The sequence below is a fragment of the Peromyscus maniculatus genome, chromosome 1 (genome assembly GCF_049852395.1).
Source record: "Peromyscus maniculatus bairdii isolate BWxNUB_F1_BW_parent chromosome 1, HU_Pman_BW_mat_3.1, whole genome shotgun sequence".
NCBI lineage: Eukaryota > Metazoa > Chordata > Mammalia > Rodentia > Cricetidae > Peromyscus > Peromyscus maniculatus.
In genome coordinates, this window is record NC_134852.1 from 210,045,693 (window position 1) to 210,062,992 (window position 17,300).

The 17,300-nt window shown below is 43.2% G+C and overlaps 1 protein-coding gene across 6 annotated transcripts in view; it reads right to left on the minus strand.

Moving 5' to 3' along the window:
- Positions 1-417: 417 nt before the first annotated feature.
- Positions 418-17,300, minus strand: part of Ccdc186 (coiled-coil domain containing 186) — a 33,354-nt gene continuing 16,471 nt past the window's right edge. For all 6 annotated transcript variants that reach the window (XM_076563349.1, XM_076563353.1, XM_076563352.1 and 3 more), the window contains 10 exons: positions 11,946-12,050; positions 11,102-11,200; positions 10,846-10,932; positions 10,034-10,176; positions 7,745-8,000; positions 6,697-6,886; positions 5,004-5,084; positions 2,651-2,861; positions 1,358-1,577; positions 418-698 (listed from right to left, as the gene is read on the minus strand). In XM_076563349.1, the coding sequence (XP_076419464.1) occupies positions 615-698; positions 1,358-1,577; positions 2,651-2,861; positions 5,004-5,084; positions 6,697-6,886; positions 7,745-8,000; positions 10,034-10,176; positions 10,846-10,932; positions 11,102-11,200; positions 11,946-12,050 (1,476 nt within the window). In that variant the 3' untranslated portion in view covers positions 418-614. The remainder of the gene's footprint in view (positions 699-1,357; positions 1,578-2,650; positions 2,862-5,003; positions 5,085-6,696; positions 6,887-7,744; positions 8,001-10,033; positions 10,177-10,845; positions 10,933-11,101; positions 11,201-11,945; positions 12,051-17,300) is intronic.

The window sequence follows — 17,300 nt, forward strand, 5'->3', positions numbered from 1 at the left end:
GTTGTCAATAAAATCAGAACTAAGTATTCATATACATCCTTACATCACAGCACAAGGCTACTCTGTGATTCCAGCTAATTGTGATGGGGTTGTGAGATGCTGCCCTGGCTGGCTTTGGACTCATGAGCTCCAGATCCTCCTTAGCCTTCGAAGTAGCTAGAACTATAGGGTGATCACCATGCCCAGATCAAAACTGAAAACTTCATGATTTCTCTAGGTGTCTTTGTGTGCTGCAGAAATAACGGATGGAGAACACCTGTCTTTTCATGAATACTTTTCAAAGGCTGAACTCACTAACAGAAGAACTATGGCAAAGTTTTTTGTTTCGTTTTGTTTTTTAAAAACCCTTGTACTAATGTTTAGCACTTTAGGGCAAAAAGTAAATTAGATGTTGAGTCAGTGACAAGGTGGCTGAACTGCACCACATAGAAACGGACTTCATTGAGCTCACAGTACGGCACACACACCAATGCATTCATGAAAGGGCACTTCTACACAGGGAAGTAAAATGAACTTTTGATTAGTTGACACAAAGCAAGGGCTGTTTCAGGACACTGGACAGTGGCACCTGCTGGTCTGCGGCTCTTGTCTGTCTACTGGGCAAGAGTTTTTTGTTAGGTTTTCTTCGTCCTCTGCTCCAGTTCATGCTGGTGTTTAATAAGGCGTTCTATTTCTGTTCCAAGTGTTTGCAGGTTTTCCTTTAATAAGTGGGGAAGAGAAAACAGAAGTACTGAGTATAATACAAGTACCCTGGGAACTACCTTTGCCTAAACAGTGGAACTGAGTGATTAGTTCTTGGCACTAAGATGAACTAGACTAGACACACATGTTTTAGTGAAATAGGCCTGTCCTTTTTTATTTATTTATTTTTCTTTTTTTTGACAAGGTTTTTCTGTATAGTCCTGGCTGTCCTGGAACTCGCTACATAGACAGACCAGGCTGGTCTCAAACTTACAGAACTCCTCCTGTCTCTGCTTCCCAAATGCTGGGATTAAAGGCATGTGATACCACGCCTGACCCAAAGTTATAATCTTTTCACTACAGCTAAAGCAAGTTTTAATGCACAATGATTACTTAGATTTAAAACTATTTTTTAAAAATCTATCACTATCAAGGCCCATGCATAGCAAAGACAGAAAAGTTGGGTCAGACAACAGCTATTAAAAAAAGCCACAAAATACACTTCAAATGCTGTAATATTAAAAAATTATAATTATAATATATGGCAAGAGGCTGACTTTCTCTCCTGGTAACATGGTGTCTTGTGTTAGGCAAACAGCCCAGTACGAGCCGATACTAGGAAGAGGCATCATTCTGTCACACTTACTGAGTGTAAATGAGTAAGAAACACAAATACCTTCAAAGTAATATTTTTTAGCAATGTATCTTCCAAAACAGCCTGTAATTTTCGGTTGATTTCCAAAGAGAGCTCCAGTGTTAGCCCACTGTCAGCGGGATGGGATGTGTATAAGGACGCCATAATGCCACCGCGTCTACTCAAATGCACTTTGTTAAAATCAGATGCTTCTGAAGAAAGTGTGCCTGATTCTTCTCGTAAAATGTAACTCTGAATTATTCTGCAAAACAAAATGATACTCTGTGTGCTTGCAGAATAAAAACACTGGGATTGTAGGAGTCAATGAATCACAAGCATAAAGATGATTAGCATAAAATAGACATCTGTTAGGCCAATAACCTAAGTTGGTGCAGAATTTCCTTACTAGATGGTCTCTTACCTGTCCCTTTTTGTTGTATCATGGTATTTAAAGAAATAGAAACACAGCTTGTCTGTTTCTTTCCTTACGTGTATGTAAATATTTTAGTCATTACTTTATTGGTTTGATTTCTGTTAACAGTTTCTATTAAACTCTATTTTGCCCTTTCTTTTAAAATCTACAAGCAAAATTTTCTATAGGTCTAAAATTACTTCAAAATAACTTTAAAAGGGTTAGGAGCAGAGTTGCACATGAAGACAACTCTTACTAAGTGTGATGTTTGTGAGAGGAACGTGGTGCCCAGACCGGCTCAGTCAAGCTGGGTTTGGAGCACAGCTGGGGTCTGTCCTCGCAGGTCAGGGCTGGTCTCACAGATCCGGGGAACCCACTCTGCAGCTGAGTGGGTGTGAGTGGGTCTAAGGAACTGTTAACTAGTCCCAAGGACAGTGTCTTACACCAAGAGGAGCTCAATTATTGCCCTACTAGGTTTTGACCAGTAGGAAACAACTCTCAAAACTCCATATATCTTTTAGAGTCATTCACTTTTAAAAGCTAAATACATTATTTTTTAAAGTCCCAAGTTATTTTAGTATGTAAAAGCAAAACCTCTACCCCTCCACTCCCTCTCTCCTCTCTGATGGTCCCCCTTTAAGAAGACATTTGGTTGTCTTTCTTCTTTGTATGCCCTAAACCTAGAATACAACAGGTGATCAAAAAAGATGGAGCCCGAGATGTGTAGGAATTACTAAGCCAGGCACAGAGCTGCTTGCCTATAGTCCCAGCTACTCAAGGAGCTGATGCGGAAGGATCACGTGAGCCCAGGAATGCAATGCCAGCCTGGATAACATGGTGAACCCCATGGAAAAGATCACCGTTTCACGGCCACGCGAATGGCAGTCCTCTAACACAGGCTGTGCTACCACAGTAATACATACTTGGTTTTCTTTCTTATCTCTTCTACCAGTTGCTTGATGTGGTCCTCCATGAACTCTATCTTCTCATTCTTCCGGGCATGCGCTTTCTGCAGCCGCACTATCCTCTCAATCAGCATGGCCTTGTCCACTTCCGGGAAGTTGTCCACAGCCACCGAGGAGCTGGTATTCTCTGGAGATCGGTCTTCAGCACTGCTGCGAGCATTAAGTGACCCTGAAGACAGAAAAGCAAGCTCAGCCAGAGCTCGTGACCGGGGGGCCCCTCATCTTGTCCACTCTACCAGCACTGTCCAATGTTGGGCAAAGAACACATAGTGGGCTCCCTGTGGAGGCCATTCTTTTGTGAAAGCACAGACGACAGCAGTGGTCAGCAGTGTCTGTTACATCGCACAGGGACGAGATGGAGAACAGAAAAATCTTCAAAAACAAAGAGTAGCAAAAAGTAAATGATAAGAACATTGAGGGGAAAAAAGGGGGGTAGGAGAGGCAAAGGGGAGTGTGTGGGAGGGGGAGGGAGAGAGAAAGTGCCACTGTTCAAATCCACTCAACAGTCACATTACTAGTGTGTTTGGGCACATTATTTAACCCTCGGTGGCCTAGGTTATTTCTGCTAAAAATAGTAACTTACCTCACAGGATTGTCACCCCTGTGACATTTAGATGCCATTACTACAATGCACGCAATGCCTGTGCTCCCTACACCTAGACTCTGTAAATGTCAGCATCCCAGCAGACCACGGGCGATCAATGTCTGAGCCTCTTCCCCCAACACAAATGCCTCCTCAATATTACAGATCTGAGGCAATGACACCCTAGCCCCATTACACAACCAAATAAAATGAGGTCAGCTGGGACTTGAGATACAGTGGTGATTTTGAACCAGGTACTTTCTGTTCACACGTTCTGTTACCATGGTAACTGCTGCTGAGGCTTTGACCCTAACACACACTTCTTAGACTCCAACAGAAAGAAAATGAAGGATCAAGAGGGAGAGAGGCAGAGACAGAAAAGAGAATGAAAACAGACACACAACTGTCTCCTCCATATCTGGGAGACACCCATCTACAGGTTCAACAAACCCCAGATTGGAAATGCTTTTTAAAAAAGTGTCTACACTAAACATGTACAGATTGTGTCCTCAGCATTCACACTGTGTTAGACACTTGCTGTAGGATGGTCTGCATGTCAAATTACTCTGATTGGTCAATAAATTGGTCAAGCAGCATGTGAAGATGCCGGTAAGCCACAAGCCACGTGGCAAGGTATAGATTTATGGAAATGGATTAATTTAAGCTATAAGAACAGTTAGCAAGAAGCCTGCCACGGCCATACAGTTTGTAAGCAATATAAGTCTCTGTGTTCACTTGGTTGGGTCTGAGCGGCTGTGGGACTGGCGGGTGACAGATTTGTCCTAACTGTGGCAAGGCAGGAAAACTCTAGCTACAGACACTAGATATCATCTACACACTCTAGATACGTGATGTCAAAATGATTTCAAGTCTGTGAGAGGATGGCATAGATGATACACCATCTTATAAAAGAGACTGCACCATCTTATAAAAGTTTTTAGTATCCACTGCATGCTCTGGAACCATCCCCTGTGGATACCAAAGGAGAACTATAGGTATAAACCTGATGCTATGTAAGGATGGCCATTTTGTCACTTCTTAGGTGTTAAAATTTGGAAGTAAGAGAGTCCACATACCAGATATGGCTAGATACAAATCTAAATTTCAGAAATTAAAAGAAGTGTTACACAGAATACAAACATGGCAGGTAAAGAAAATGGGGCTCAGATAGAGCCCAAGACATACCTGGAACCTTGGCAAAGAGCAGGATGTAAATATTTAATAAGGTACATTTTCCATAATATAATTATATGTAACTTCTATTTTATGTTTCAAAATGAAACAAAGCCTATAAATACTTCTTTTTTTTTTTTTTTTTTTTTTTTTTTTTTTTTTTTTTTTTTTGGTTTTTCGAGACAGGGTTTCTCTGTGTAGCTTTGCGCCTTTCCTGGGACTCACTTGGTAGCCCAGGCTGGCCTCGAACTCACAGAGATCCGCCTGGCTCTGCCTCCCGAGTGCTGGGATTAAAGGCGTGCGCCACCACCGCCCGGCATATAAATACTTCTTAAAAGACTTATTTATTTATTTATTTATTTTTCATTTTCGAGACAGGGTTTCTCTGTGTAGTTTTGGTACCTGTCCTGGATCTCACTCTGCAGACCAGGCTGGCCTCGAACTCACAGAGATCTGCCTGTTTATGCCTCCCGACTGCTGGGATTAAAGGCGTGTGCCACCACCACCCAGCAAAAGACTATTTTTTAAACAACTACCAACTAAGCTCATTCTTACCTGATGAACTAGAACGGCTTCCCATGCTGCTAACTTCTTTATCGTAGTTCCCATTCTCAGTCTGGTCTAATTTTCTCCGTGCTGTTAGAAAAATAAATGGATTACTTGTGACAGTTTAAATGGTCATTTGCTCATGCCATCTGATATTAACTGCTAAAGTCACTTGGGCAAAAATGGCCTAACCCACAAAACAATGGTCCTTGAGATATATCTTAGAACACGGGGGATGCCATTCATAGAAAACGACTTTTGGAAATGTACAGGTTAAATGAAAAACAAAGATAACTGAGTGCAGCACTTTTGCTGACAATGACTTGAACTTTCAGATCCTTCTCAGTATCAGAAATCTCTCCCAAATTTGCCTTCAGTTAAATGTGCAAAAAAACATGTCAAGAGAGCCGTGGACCAGAGATTAAGAGAACTGACTGCTCTTCCAGAAGACCAAGTTCAATCCCCAGCACCTACATGGTGGCTCATGATTGTGGTTATATTTTGTTTGCGATCTAACAAATAAAGCTTGCTTGAAGATCAGAATGTAGAGCTAAGCCACTAGTCGGCCATAGAGGCACACATCTTTGATCCCACCCAGCGTTTGGGATCTCATGCTCCCAGCACTAGGGAGATGGAGACAGGAAGTGATATGGCTGGGCAGAGAGAGGAATATAAGGCTGGAGGAGACAGGAGCTCAGCCCCTTTCATGCTGAGGAGTTGGCGAGGTAAAAGGTGGTGTCTGTGGCTTGTGCTTTTGTCTCTCTGATCTTTCAGCATTTATCCCTATATCTGACTCCGGGATTTTATTGTTGAGACCAATTAGGATTCGTGGCGCACGCCTTTAATCCCAGCACTCAGGAGGCAGAGCTAGGCAGATCTCTGTGAGTTCGAGGCCAGCCTGGGCTACCAAGTGAGTTCCAGGAAAGGCGCAAAGCTACACAGAGAAACCCTGTCTCAAAAAACCAAAAAAAAAAAAAAAAAAAGGATTCACCCTATACATGATGACCTCCATAACTCCAGTCCCAGAGGATCTGAAGCCCTCTCTGGTGTCTATGAGGAGCAGATAAGCATGTGGTGCACAGTGTGCAGGCCAAATGCCCACAGGCATAAAAACGGATAAATCTTAAAAACAAAAAACAAAAAAACTGAATTCAGTTGGCTTTGAACTATGTAGATGAGGACGAACTTGATCCTGCTGGATTATAGGCATGCATTAGCATACATGAATTTGGGGGGGCAGGGAGGAGACACATTTAAACAACTTTTGCAGGTAGCAGAATGCAAAGTAAAAAGGTTGAGATTCTCCCAACTGGCCACAGGGACTTTCCTGATTTTCACCTCCTGTGGCTTTGTGAAAAACAGCCTTTAGCATGAAAGCAGACTACTCACAGGATTGCAAGTTTAGCCATCTGAGTATTTGTAATTTAGTCTGTGGATGTTAACACAGTGAAGAAGAATATACAGGTTGGGCACTGTGGCACATCCCTTTATTCCTAACACCAAGGAGGGTGAGGCAGAAGACTAGGTATGTAAGGTCACAAAGACTGCAACAAGGATGACAACAAAACCTGAGCCGAAGAGAAAAACCAACCCCACACACAGCTGAATGCACGCAGGAGCACACAGAGCCAGTGCGCCTCCTGCATCAGATCTCTAACACACACAGGCACATTCTGGGGCTCAACATGCAAGACATGAGTACCTTGCTGAAGCTGTTTGCTAAGATCCTTGACATTGGAGGCATGTTTGCGCCTCTGTGTTACTAACTCATCTTTCAGTTCTTCCACTTGGGTGCTCAGGGCTTTAACTTCTGTCTGCATAGCGGAGAGCTCGGCCTGCAGGCTCTGGACCTCCTCTTTTCGCAGTTCCTCCTCTCTGAGCAATCTGCTCTCCTGAACAGTAAGTACGATATGGTTAAAAAGCACCGATTTTTCTTTTTTCAATTACTGCTCAGTTTAAAACCTTAAAATTATAAGGGAGAATAGACTCTCCTGTGACAGCTCCTCCTCATCTTCACCCAGCAGCTCAGGGAACATCAACAGGGTGGGGTGACACCCTGCGTGGGACACAGCTTCAGTGTACGACGCTGAATTTTTAGAAGACTCAAATTTGTCTTTTTTTTTTTTTTTTTGAGACAAGGTCTCACTATTCCTGGCTGGCCTGAGCACTGACTTTGTAAACAAGGCTGTCCCCGAACTCACAGAGATCCACCTGCCTCTGCCTTCAGAGTGCTGGGATTAAAAGGCGTGCGCCACCACTTGGCTCAAATTATTTTTATGAGCAACTAGACGGCACTTTTATTACTCAGGAATATTGTACCATTCTAAACTACTAAAATAAATAAATGCCCTAAAAAAATGGAGACTCCAGTTAGTAATGACAGAAATCAGGTTTTCCTTATTTTCAAAACTGTAATATTCTTTATCATTTTAGAAAAATTCTATTATAGGAATTATATTCATTAAACAGGAAAACAAATATATTTTTACAAAATTTAAAATGACCTAATGATATTCCTACAAGAACTAAAGCTAATTACACTATACTCCGATATGACTAGATAAATTCCACCTGTGCTTCTTGCTGCTGTTTTAAGAACGGACGCTAGGGGCTCAGTAGTTAGGAGCACTGCTGCTCTTCCAGTGGACGGCAGAACAGCGCCCTCTGCTGGCCTCCGCACTGCACTACGTGGTGCACAGCCATGTGCAGCACAGGCCCATTAGGAGGAAAAGAAGGAAGCTTATACTCACCAAGTGAGCGTTGGTCTGTGTCATGTGCTCACACTGGCTTTGCAGCTGACTTTCACTGCAGGAGAGGCTGTCCACTTGTGACTGCAGAGAGCAGGACTCAGACTGCAGCTGTGCGTTCTTACTAGTGAGCTTCTCCGTGAACAGCAGGAGCTCAGACTCCCTTTTCCTGCTGCCTTCGATGTCTTTCTGTAGGTCATTAATCAAAGAATTAAGGCTTTCCATTTCTTCCTTCAAATGTTCAATTTCTTGTTTACCACTAAAAAACAAAGTTTGTATTGAAGAAAAATTAAATAAGCTATTAAAAACATTAAATTAATCGTGTGGAAATTTTCACTTAATGCTTTATAGAGAGGTACTTGTGGTCATGCGTCCATTCAAACAGGACAGTCTCCTATGTTAGGGGAAGAGCTGTGAAGGTAAGTGAGCAAGGCTTCCAAAGAGCTTTTCTAGTGGGCAGCGAATGGCAGGAGTGTGGTGACACACTGAGCAGGCAGGCTGCCTGAGCTCACTGGGTGTGACCACCATCCTGTGAAAGGGCAGGCGGGCTTCTGAGCCACGCTTTACTGTTTTTGGTTATCTGCCTCAAATGTATTTTGTCGCTGCACTACGAAAACAGCCAGAGACAAAACTCAATGGAGCACTGTGGCTATGTTCTAAAAGGCCTTTTGTTTACAGGGGCTGGAGAAATGGAGCAGCAGTTCAGAGCACTGGGTCTTGCAGAAGACCCAGGTTTGGTTCCCAGCACCTACATGGTGGCTCATGACCATCTGTAACTCCAGTTCCAGAGACCTCACTTTCTCTTCTGGCCTCCAAAGGTACCAGGCATGCATGTAATGCACACACATACAGGCAGGTAAACATGCATATACACATAGTTTTTAAAATCCTGTCAATGTATAAAAGAAAGTCAGTAGACAGACAAGAGACAAAGGAGTAATCACAGGACCCACAGCAGAAGTGGAAGGAAGGAGCATCAGAGGAGGAACATCCCCTGCACCAGGACAGGGAGAATGGTTGTGAATGCCGGCAGCTCAGAACTCAGCACAGGAAGCTGAAAGAAGAGGCCAACAGCTCCTGTTTTCTGTAACTGATTCCAGGCTAGGAGGGAGGAGGCCTGAGGGGGGCAGGGCCGGCCAGACACACTACCCTAGTCGAGGAAGGCAACTGGGAGGGTGAGCAGCACTTCTTCATGGAGATGGGCAGCACAGACAACACAAATTGAACCTGACCCAGGCTCTGCTAGATGATAGCATGAATCAAGTTTATGTTGTGGATGATTGACTGACAAATAAAGCTGATTGGCCAGCAGCCAGACAACAAGTATAAGCAGGACAAGGAGAGAGGAAAATTTTAAAAAGTAAAAGGCTGAGGCAGAGATGCTGCCAGCCGCCATGAAAAAAACAGACGTTAAGATACCAGTAAGTCACGAGCTACGTAACAACTTATAGATAAAAATGGGTTAATTTAAGATATAAAAACAGTTAACAAAAAGCCTGCCACAGCCATACAGTTTATAAATAATGTAAATCTCTGTGTGTTTACTCGGTTGGGTCTGAGTGGCTACGGAACTGGTGGGTGAGAGAGATTTGTCCTGACTGTGGGTCAAGCGGGACCAAAAAAACTCTAGCTACAAGTTTAAGTGATTTTGAGACCTCAAGGAATGGTGTCAGTTTCTGACCTCAAGCCGCACACATGCACAGTAAAGATCTAGGCACAGATTCACAGTTCCCTTTCAGAAGAGTGACAGCTGTGAAGCTGGAGACAGATGGACTGAACTCACCCCACCCGTGACGGGTCCTGAACTAGAAACTTTGAGTTGACTTCTAGGAGTCAAAGACACAAACTGAAGAAGTGCCAACTCTGCCTTCAGAGTGCTGGGATTAAAGGCGTACGCCACCACTTGGCTCAAATTATTTTTATGAGCAACTAGACGACACTTTTATTACTCAGGAATATTGTACCATTCTAAACTACCAAAATAAATGCCCTAAAAAAATGGAGACTCCAGTTAGTAATGACAGAAATCAGGTTTTCCTTATTTTCAAAACTGTAATATTCTTTATCATTTTAGAAAAATTCTATTATAGGAATTATATTCATTAAACAGGAAAACAAATATATTTTTACAAAATTTAAAATGACCTAATGATATTCCTACAAGAACTAAAGCTAATTACACTATACTCGATGTGACTAGAGAAATTCAACCTGTGCTTCTTGCTGCTGTTTTAAGAACGGATGGTGGTTGTACTTAAAGACAAAATGAAAAGCTTGCTGCTCATTTCATACCTCTGAAGCTCCTCCTGGATCTGATCTGTCATTTTCACTTTATCCAGTAAATTTTGAATTTCAGCTTTCTGACGATTAATAATTTCCCTGTATTTTGATAATTCGTCTTCAGTTCTTAAGCGTTCATCTTCTAGACATTTTGCCTATAAAATGATCACAATCAAGCTGAAGTACCTCAGACAGGAGGGACACATAGCAACCCGAGACACATGCTATAGGGCTGGTGAGAAGACGGTATGAAGTCGCTCTGCTTCTACTGACTCCCCCATCTCCTTCCCTTCCGTCCCACCGTGGAGAGCGGACACATCGGGAAGGACATGGCACACACGGCACAGACCTACTTCTACCATGTGGAGACAGCACGAACAGTAACATGAACACTAACAGGGCCGTCACTCTGACAGAGACTACACACATGGGATTCACTAATGTCAGAAACTAAAATGATATCCATCCTACTGTGAATACAGCCAGAGTATCGTCAGTCTTAAAGAGTGTTTTGTGCTGACACCACCATAAGGTCCGCCCTTCCTGCCACCTGCTTTACAGTCCTTAGCTCCAGAGCCCACTCGTAAGGTACAGACACTGCAAGTGTGCTTGAACAGGGATGCATGGCAAGCACTTCCAGTGACTCACACACACTCAACTCAACAAGAGTCAGATGCACTGCTAAGAAAATGCTATTTCTTCCCTGAGTTCTTTTATTTTAAAGAACTTCTAAGTATTCCTTCCCTAATACTTTACAAATCAGAGTAAATTCTAAGTGAAAGATATTTACCCCAACTCTGAGTTAAGACTGAAGATTTGATTACCTTTGTTCTCAGTGTCCGGAGCTCATCCATACCCTCCTTAAATGTCCTCTTCAGATCTTCCAGTTCCTTTATTTTGGCATGATGCATCTGGAAAGGAGACACAAATCCTAATGCAGCACACGCGCACTGGCAGTTCCCCACCTGCTTCCTCTAAAAAGGCCTCAGCTGCAGGCAGTAATGCGCGCCCACTCCTTCTGCATCACAGTCCAGCCTGTCATATATTCACTACACAACACACAAGAGCTGAACTCCTCACCTCTAGCTGGTCAGACTTCTCTTGCATCTGTTTTTCAAGTTCTCCTTTTGTGACTCGGAGCTTTGCATCAAGCTCATTTGACTTAATTTCTTCTGATTCCTAATGTAGAAACAATGAAAAGTATTTATACTTTGAAAATGAACAAAGCTTTGCAATCAAGTTTACTAATTGTGCGGTAGACTATGCAGCTAAAATGAAAGAATGCATTGAATGATTTTTAAATGTTAACTTTGCAGAACCAAGAATACTGCACTTTGGGTTCACAACATATTACAGAAGAGTGTCTTTTAAGTTGTACATTTCTTCGCTCTCTTCATTATCTTGACATTTTCTAGGATTTTTTTTTTTTTTTTTTTTTTTTTTTTTTTTTTTTATGAAAAGCTCTCTAACGTGGTGTAATTGTGTGCCTGTGGGCCCATGGAGGCCAGAGGTGACAGCAGGTCTCTTCCTCAACTGCTCTCCACTCCACCTTACTTTTGAGACAGGATATCATGCAACCTCAAACTGACTGGCCAGTGAGCTCCACAGATCGGCCTGCCCCATCTCTCTTCAAAATTCTACACAGATGGCCTGCCCCATCTCTCTCGTCAAAGCCAAGGCTATAGATGCATGCTGCCACATCCAGCTTTTTATGTGGGTGCTGAGGTCTTCATGCTTGCATGGCACGTCTTTCCCCACCAGGCTAGCTTCCCAGCCTTCAACTGCAGGTCCTTTAACACAGGAACTAACTTACATGTTATCTTAACTGTCCTAAGAAATCCATATACACTTCAAATTTGGCAGAGATAGAAAGACCGTGAAAACAGAGTTCTAATAATTAGTCTATTTCAAAAAGGAAACATACCTGGTATGTTTTTATCATATCTTGACAGTTTTGCCGGATCTGATCAGCTTCTTCCTTTGCCTGTGTTAATTTTGACGTTGTTTCTTTGAGTTTATCTTTGGTTTCCTACAGTGACAAAGTGACAGAGACAAAATTAACCACGGTGATATGAAGAACAGTAAGAACAAAGATAGTTCTGCTTGTGATGGTTTGCATGAAAATGGTCCCAATAGACTCAGGGAGTGGCATTATTGGAGGTGTGGCCTTGTTGGAGGAAGTGTGGTCTTGTGGCAGGAAGTATGTCACACAGGATGGGCTCTGAGGTTTCAGAAGTTCAAGCCAGACCCAGTGGCTTACTCTTTCTTCCTGCTGCCTGAGGATCCAAATATAGATACAGAACTCTCAGCCCCTCCCAGCACCATGTCTGCCTGCACGCTGCTGTGTTTCATGCCATGATAATGGACTAAACCTCTGAACTGTGAGCCAGCCCCAATTAACTGTGTTCCTGTATAGGAGCTGTGTGATCGTGGTGTCTCTTCCCAGCTGTAGCACCAGACTGCGGAGTAAGCAAGCGTCTAGCAGTAGTTTTTGTGTCTGATAAAGTGAAAATGGTCAGTACAGTTAATTGATGGATATTAAATAAGTTAAAATGAACAGTTTTCACCAAATTCCTCAAAATGACTAAGGTGCTAAGAGAAGTGGAGTGTTCAAGGGTTCTCTGCACACCCCAGAGATCTCTGGGTGTAGCTGTGACATCCACAAGAAGCTCCCTTTGACTGAACAATGCTACCAAACACGGTCTCTGTTTCTAGCTGCTCTACTAAAATGGCGATTTTAGGGATTACTCTCATCAAATCCAGTTGCTTTTTTCTCATTCTTATTCGTTACTCTCCTGTCCCAGTCCTGACCACCCTGGCTCTTCACTCCGTGCCCAGTTCCCACTGAATACATGTATACTCTCTTCTGTGTGTCTTCATTGCTTGCTTTCTATCACCGGAGGCTGACTTCTCCCACCTTCCTGACTGCAGATGTCATGTGACCAGGCCTCTCAAACTGCTGGTCATGCCTTTCCTGCTATAATGCAAAACCACAGCCAAAAAGACCTTCCTTGCACTTTATCAGGAGTTCTGACACAGCGATGAGAAACAAAAGCAGTGACTAAAACCTACTTCATCTGTGGAGGAATGCCAGGTAGCAGCCTCTGCTCTAGGCAAGTCGGCGTCTGGCCCCTTTTGTTATTATGCTTGGAACAGGTTTGCCTTTCTCTCCTAAACATCCACACTGCACCTGGCTCCACACACTACTCCAAGTGTCATTTTAACAACAAGTATCATAATTAAGTATTTATTTATCTTCCTTGAGCTACTGGTCATTGATAGTAAATGGCCGTATGTTAGAATCCAGTATCACTTAATAGAAATAATATAATAATCTAGATATTAAAGAATCTCAGACTAGGTAACAACTGTGGTTCTGCATCTTCACTATCAGAACCAAGACACAGCTGATATATAGTTCTGGCCCATTTCGTACCCAAAAACCGCAAGTGAGATTCCTGTATGCCAAATAAATGTGACTAATTAAATGAACATTTGAATAAATGAAAAAAATTCACATTGTGTTTAGGTTAAGGATGCTTACTGTGCTTGATCTACCTATCAAGCGAGCACTTCCAGGCACTGTTCCTTTTTGTTAAATTGTGTGTGTGTGTGTGTGTGTGTGTGTGTGTGTGTGTGTTAGTGGGTGTGCGCATGTGAACAGAGGTCAGAGGACAACTGCAGTTGTCAGCCCTCACCCCTGCCCCACCATGCTGCAGCTGCATGCACCAGGCTAGCTAGCCTACAGGATTCTGGAGATGCTCCTGTCTCAGTCCTCATCTTACCACAGAAGTGCCCTGGGTTTTTGGGGATATGACCTCAGTTCTCATTTGCACAGCAAACACCTTGATCTACCCAGCCATCTCCCCTGCTTTTAGACTGTTCTGGGAAATGGCTTTATAAGCAAACAAATATCTCTACCCTTACGAAGCTGACAGTCTATTGAGGAGTTAAATAAAAAATAAAATACATAAGTAAAGGGTATGTTCATTATATTAGGGACAGGTGCTTAGGAATAAAAATAAAACAACAATAAAGTTTAGGAGAGGGGTTTAGAGCTTACGCAGACTGGCTAGGCAGTTTCAATGAGGTGTTAGGTAAGTACAGGCTTGAAAGGTGTAAGATGAGGGGCTGGATATGCTGAGAGAAATCAAGCTGAAAGCCTTTTGACCTGAGCAACTAAAAGACTGGCTTGTCATTTATTCAGACAGGGAGGTGACAGAGGGAAGGAAGACATTGTAAAGTATTGAAGATGTCAGGTATAAAGAATGCAGTTGAACATGGGCATTGGTGTTATATGTTTTGAGAAAGTTTCATGCAGCCTAGGCTAGCCTCAAACTTGCTAGCTAGCTCAGGATAACCTTAAACACTGCCTAAGTGCTGGGGTCCCAGGCATGCACCACTAGGCTCAGTTTTATGGGGACTGAACCCAGGGCTTCATGCATGCACTCTATCAACTGAACTACACCCCCAACCTCTCTACTGCTGTTTAATTCAATGATCTGGTCTTCTGCAGCACTTTATCTGTTCATTCTACATAATGTTTTTCATCATGAATGCTGTATCAATATTAATTTTAAATACCATGTCACCTCTTATCTGACTCAAGCCTTTGTTTATTTCCTTGGAGTTATAGAGGGTGCTTATAATTTCAACTGTAACATCCTTGTGTATAATTCTATACTATGAGTCATTCTGGATCTGTTCCTATTGACTGATTCCTTTGTTCTTTGTTGTTGTTGTTTTTGTTTTTTTGAGACAGGGTTTATCTGTGTAGCTTTGCACCTTTCCTGGAACTCACTCTATAGCCCAGGTTGGCCTTGAACTCACAGAGATCCACCTGGCTCGACCTCCCGAGTGCTGGGATTAAAGGCATGCACCACCACTGTCCAGCCAATTCCTTTGTTCTATGGACTGCATTTTTCTGATTTTGCATGCTGGTCATTTTTCATTAGGTGCCAAACATAGTGAATTGTGTACTTTCAGGCAATGTTTTACAATCATTTGAAATTATTTCTATAATTTGTCTTAGTGCACAACTGAATTACTTGCAATAAGCTTGCTTTTAAAGCTGTGTGAAATGGCCCTCACAACTAAAGCAGTACTTGCTGAGGGCTACTAGATGCCCTGTGTGATAAGAGTCCTGCCCTTTGGCTGGTGTCCACAGCAACATTGACTTCCTTCTGCATTCCCAAACCCCGCCCTCCTCTTCTCCACACTGTGCACTCTGTCCTCAACCCAGAAAGGTGCTGGGTTTGGCTTCAATTCCTCTCCTCAGGCTGCAGAACCCCAGCAATGGCCTCATCTGTTTCACTTCACTTAGGGATCACTAGCCTATGCTGTCTTTTGTCTCAAGTCTGAAAACCTTCACTTCACATATTTTTATTGTTTTTCTCCTTTGTGTGTACATACGGTTTTGTTTTTTTAACCTTTCAGTTTCTGTATTTTGGGAGGATTTTTAGCTTAAGGTGGAAGGGTATGTCTGGATCTTGCTATCCACAGTGCAAGAGAGCAAACTACAGATATAGAACAAACAGATGGCGGCTTACTAAGGGGGGTAAGCAGCAACGCAACTCCCAGAAAGTTCTAAACTCTGGCTAGTGAGCCTCTGACAAACCATGAGCCTGAGGCAGCACTGGCCACAGAGACAACGACTGCAGAGCCCAGGAAGCGCAGATCCTGGCTTTAGGCAGCTGAGCAGACAACACAGCAGCGATGTCAATCACACAGCCCGGGAAGTGCTCCTGCATCCTGCCGTCTGTAGATGCTGCTTTGACTTGAGAGACGGCAGGATGGCCTGGCAAGCACCCAGCATGGCCGACTACGCTGCCAGAGGACCACGGTCCTCTCTGCTGCCAGCCATGCCTATGCTCCAGAGGTCTTCTTATCCTGAGGTCAGGCAATGAGACCATGGCAACAGACAGGTGAGCAAGTACATGAGGGACAGTGCGGGAAGTCTTTCTTCATTATTCACCACATTCAACAAAACTTTGTTTTTAAAGGCTAAACATTGGAGAAATAATTTCAGTTAAACCCACAAAGGAGCTTGGAGGAGATAATTAGCTTCTGTAGTCTGACCTTGACCCGGACATCAGATCCACACAGTTTAGACTTCAACTCTGGTAACGTACACTGGAGGGCTGACCAGGACCACTGCTCACAACGGACCCAGACCCACAGTACCCCAGTGTTAGCATCTAAGACTAAAGTGGGGCCCAGGAAAGTTTACAAAGTCTCTTGCTCATCTGAGCAGTTTCCCACACTGCCAGATCACCTCTAAATCTTGACTCTGTTTCCTTCTCCCAGCCAGCAGGCAGATGCATAGACGAGGTTAAGCCAGGGCGCTGGTCCCGACACTCTGAAGGCAAAGACTGTCTTCTCACTCTCACATGTCTGCATTACCTAGTAGTGCTGTACACAGAGCTAATGCTTGAGGGCTAAACCCAGGGCCTTACTTAAAAAGAACTAGTAAACACCCCGTTTCCACACAGCAGGTCAGTATGCTTATTATTTTTATGTCCTAACTGGTTCATCTACATCATGTCACCTCACAGAAGTCAGCCTTCAGCCACTTCTCTAAACAACCTGGTTTCACCTCTCAACGCCGCCATTAGAAGTTTCTCACCATCCTATCTTTAAACACTCAGGACTCACAGATGTGCAAGCTAAATGCCAACATTCCAGTAGACCTTAAGATTCTTTCTCTTAGAAACAGAGATAGAGGATAAGAAAGTGCCAAAAACATTAGAAATGACTGAGCAGGGTGCTCAGAACTTAGAGTAACATGGGCAGTTGGAAATTATTTTTTGTGAATTTCAAATTTTAATTTCTCACCACATAACCCAGAGTACAGGGAAAATCTTGAGTAGCTAAGTGAGTCAGGTTGCTCCACTGCTTTCTAGTTCTGTGTAGTTTCCCACACACCCATGGATGGTGAGTGACAGAAACAGAGCACACTGCTAATCTGCCTTTCACCACTCTCTCACAGACCACCTAGTTTTCTGATACTAACATACAAATACCCAAAGGTGATCAACAACTTCATTGACGTGGTAATCCTTAATAAGGCAATGTGGCCAGGCGGTAGTGGCACACGCCTTTAATCCCAGCATTTGGGAGGCAGAGGCAGGGGGATCTGAGTTTCGAGGCCAGTCTGGTCTACCATGTAAGTTCTAGGACAGCCAGAGCTACAACACAGAGAAACCCCATCTCAAAAAACCAAAACAATAACAATACTAAGGCAACCTGGAATTATGTTTTAGACAGCATCATTAAGCCT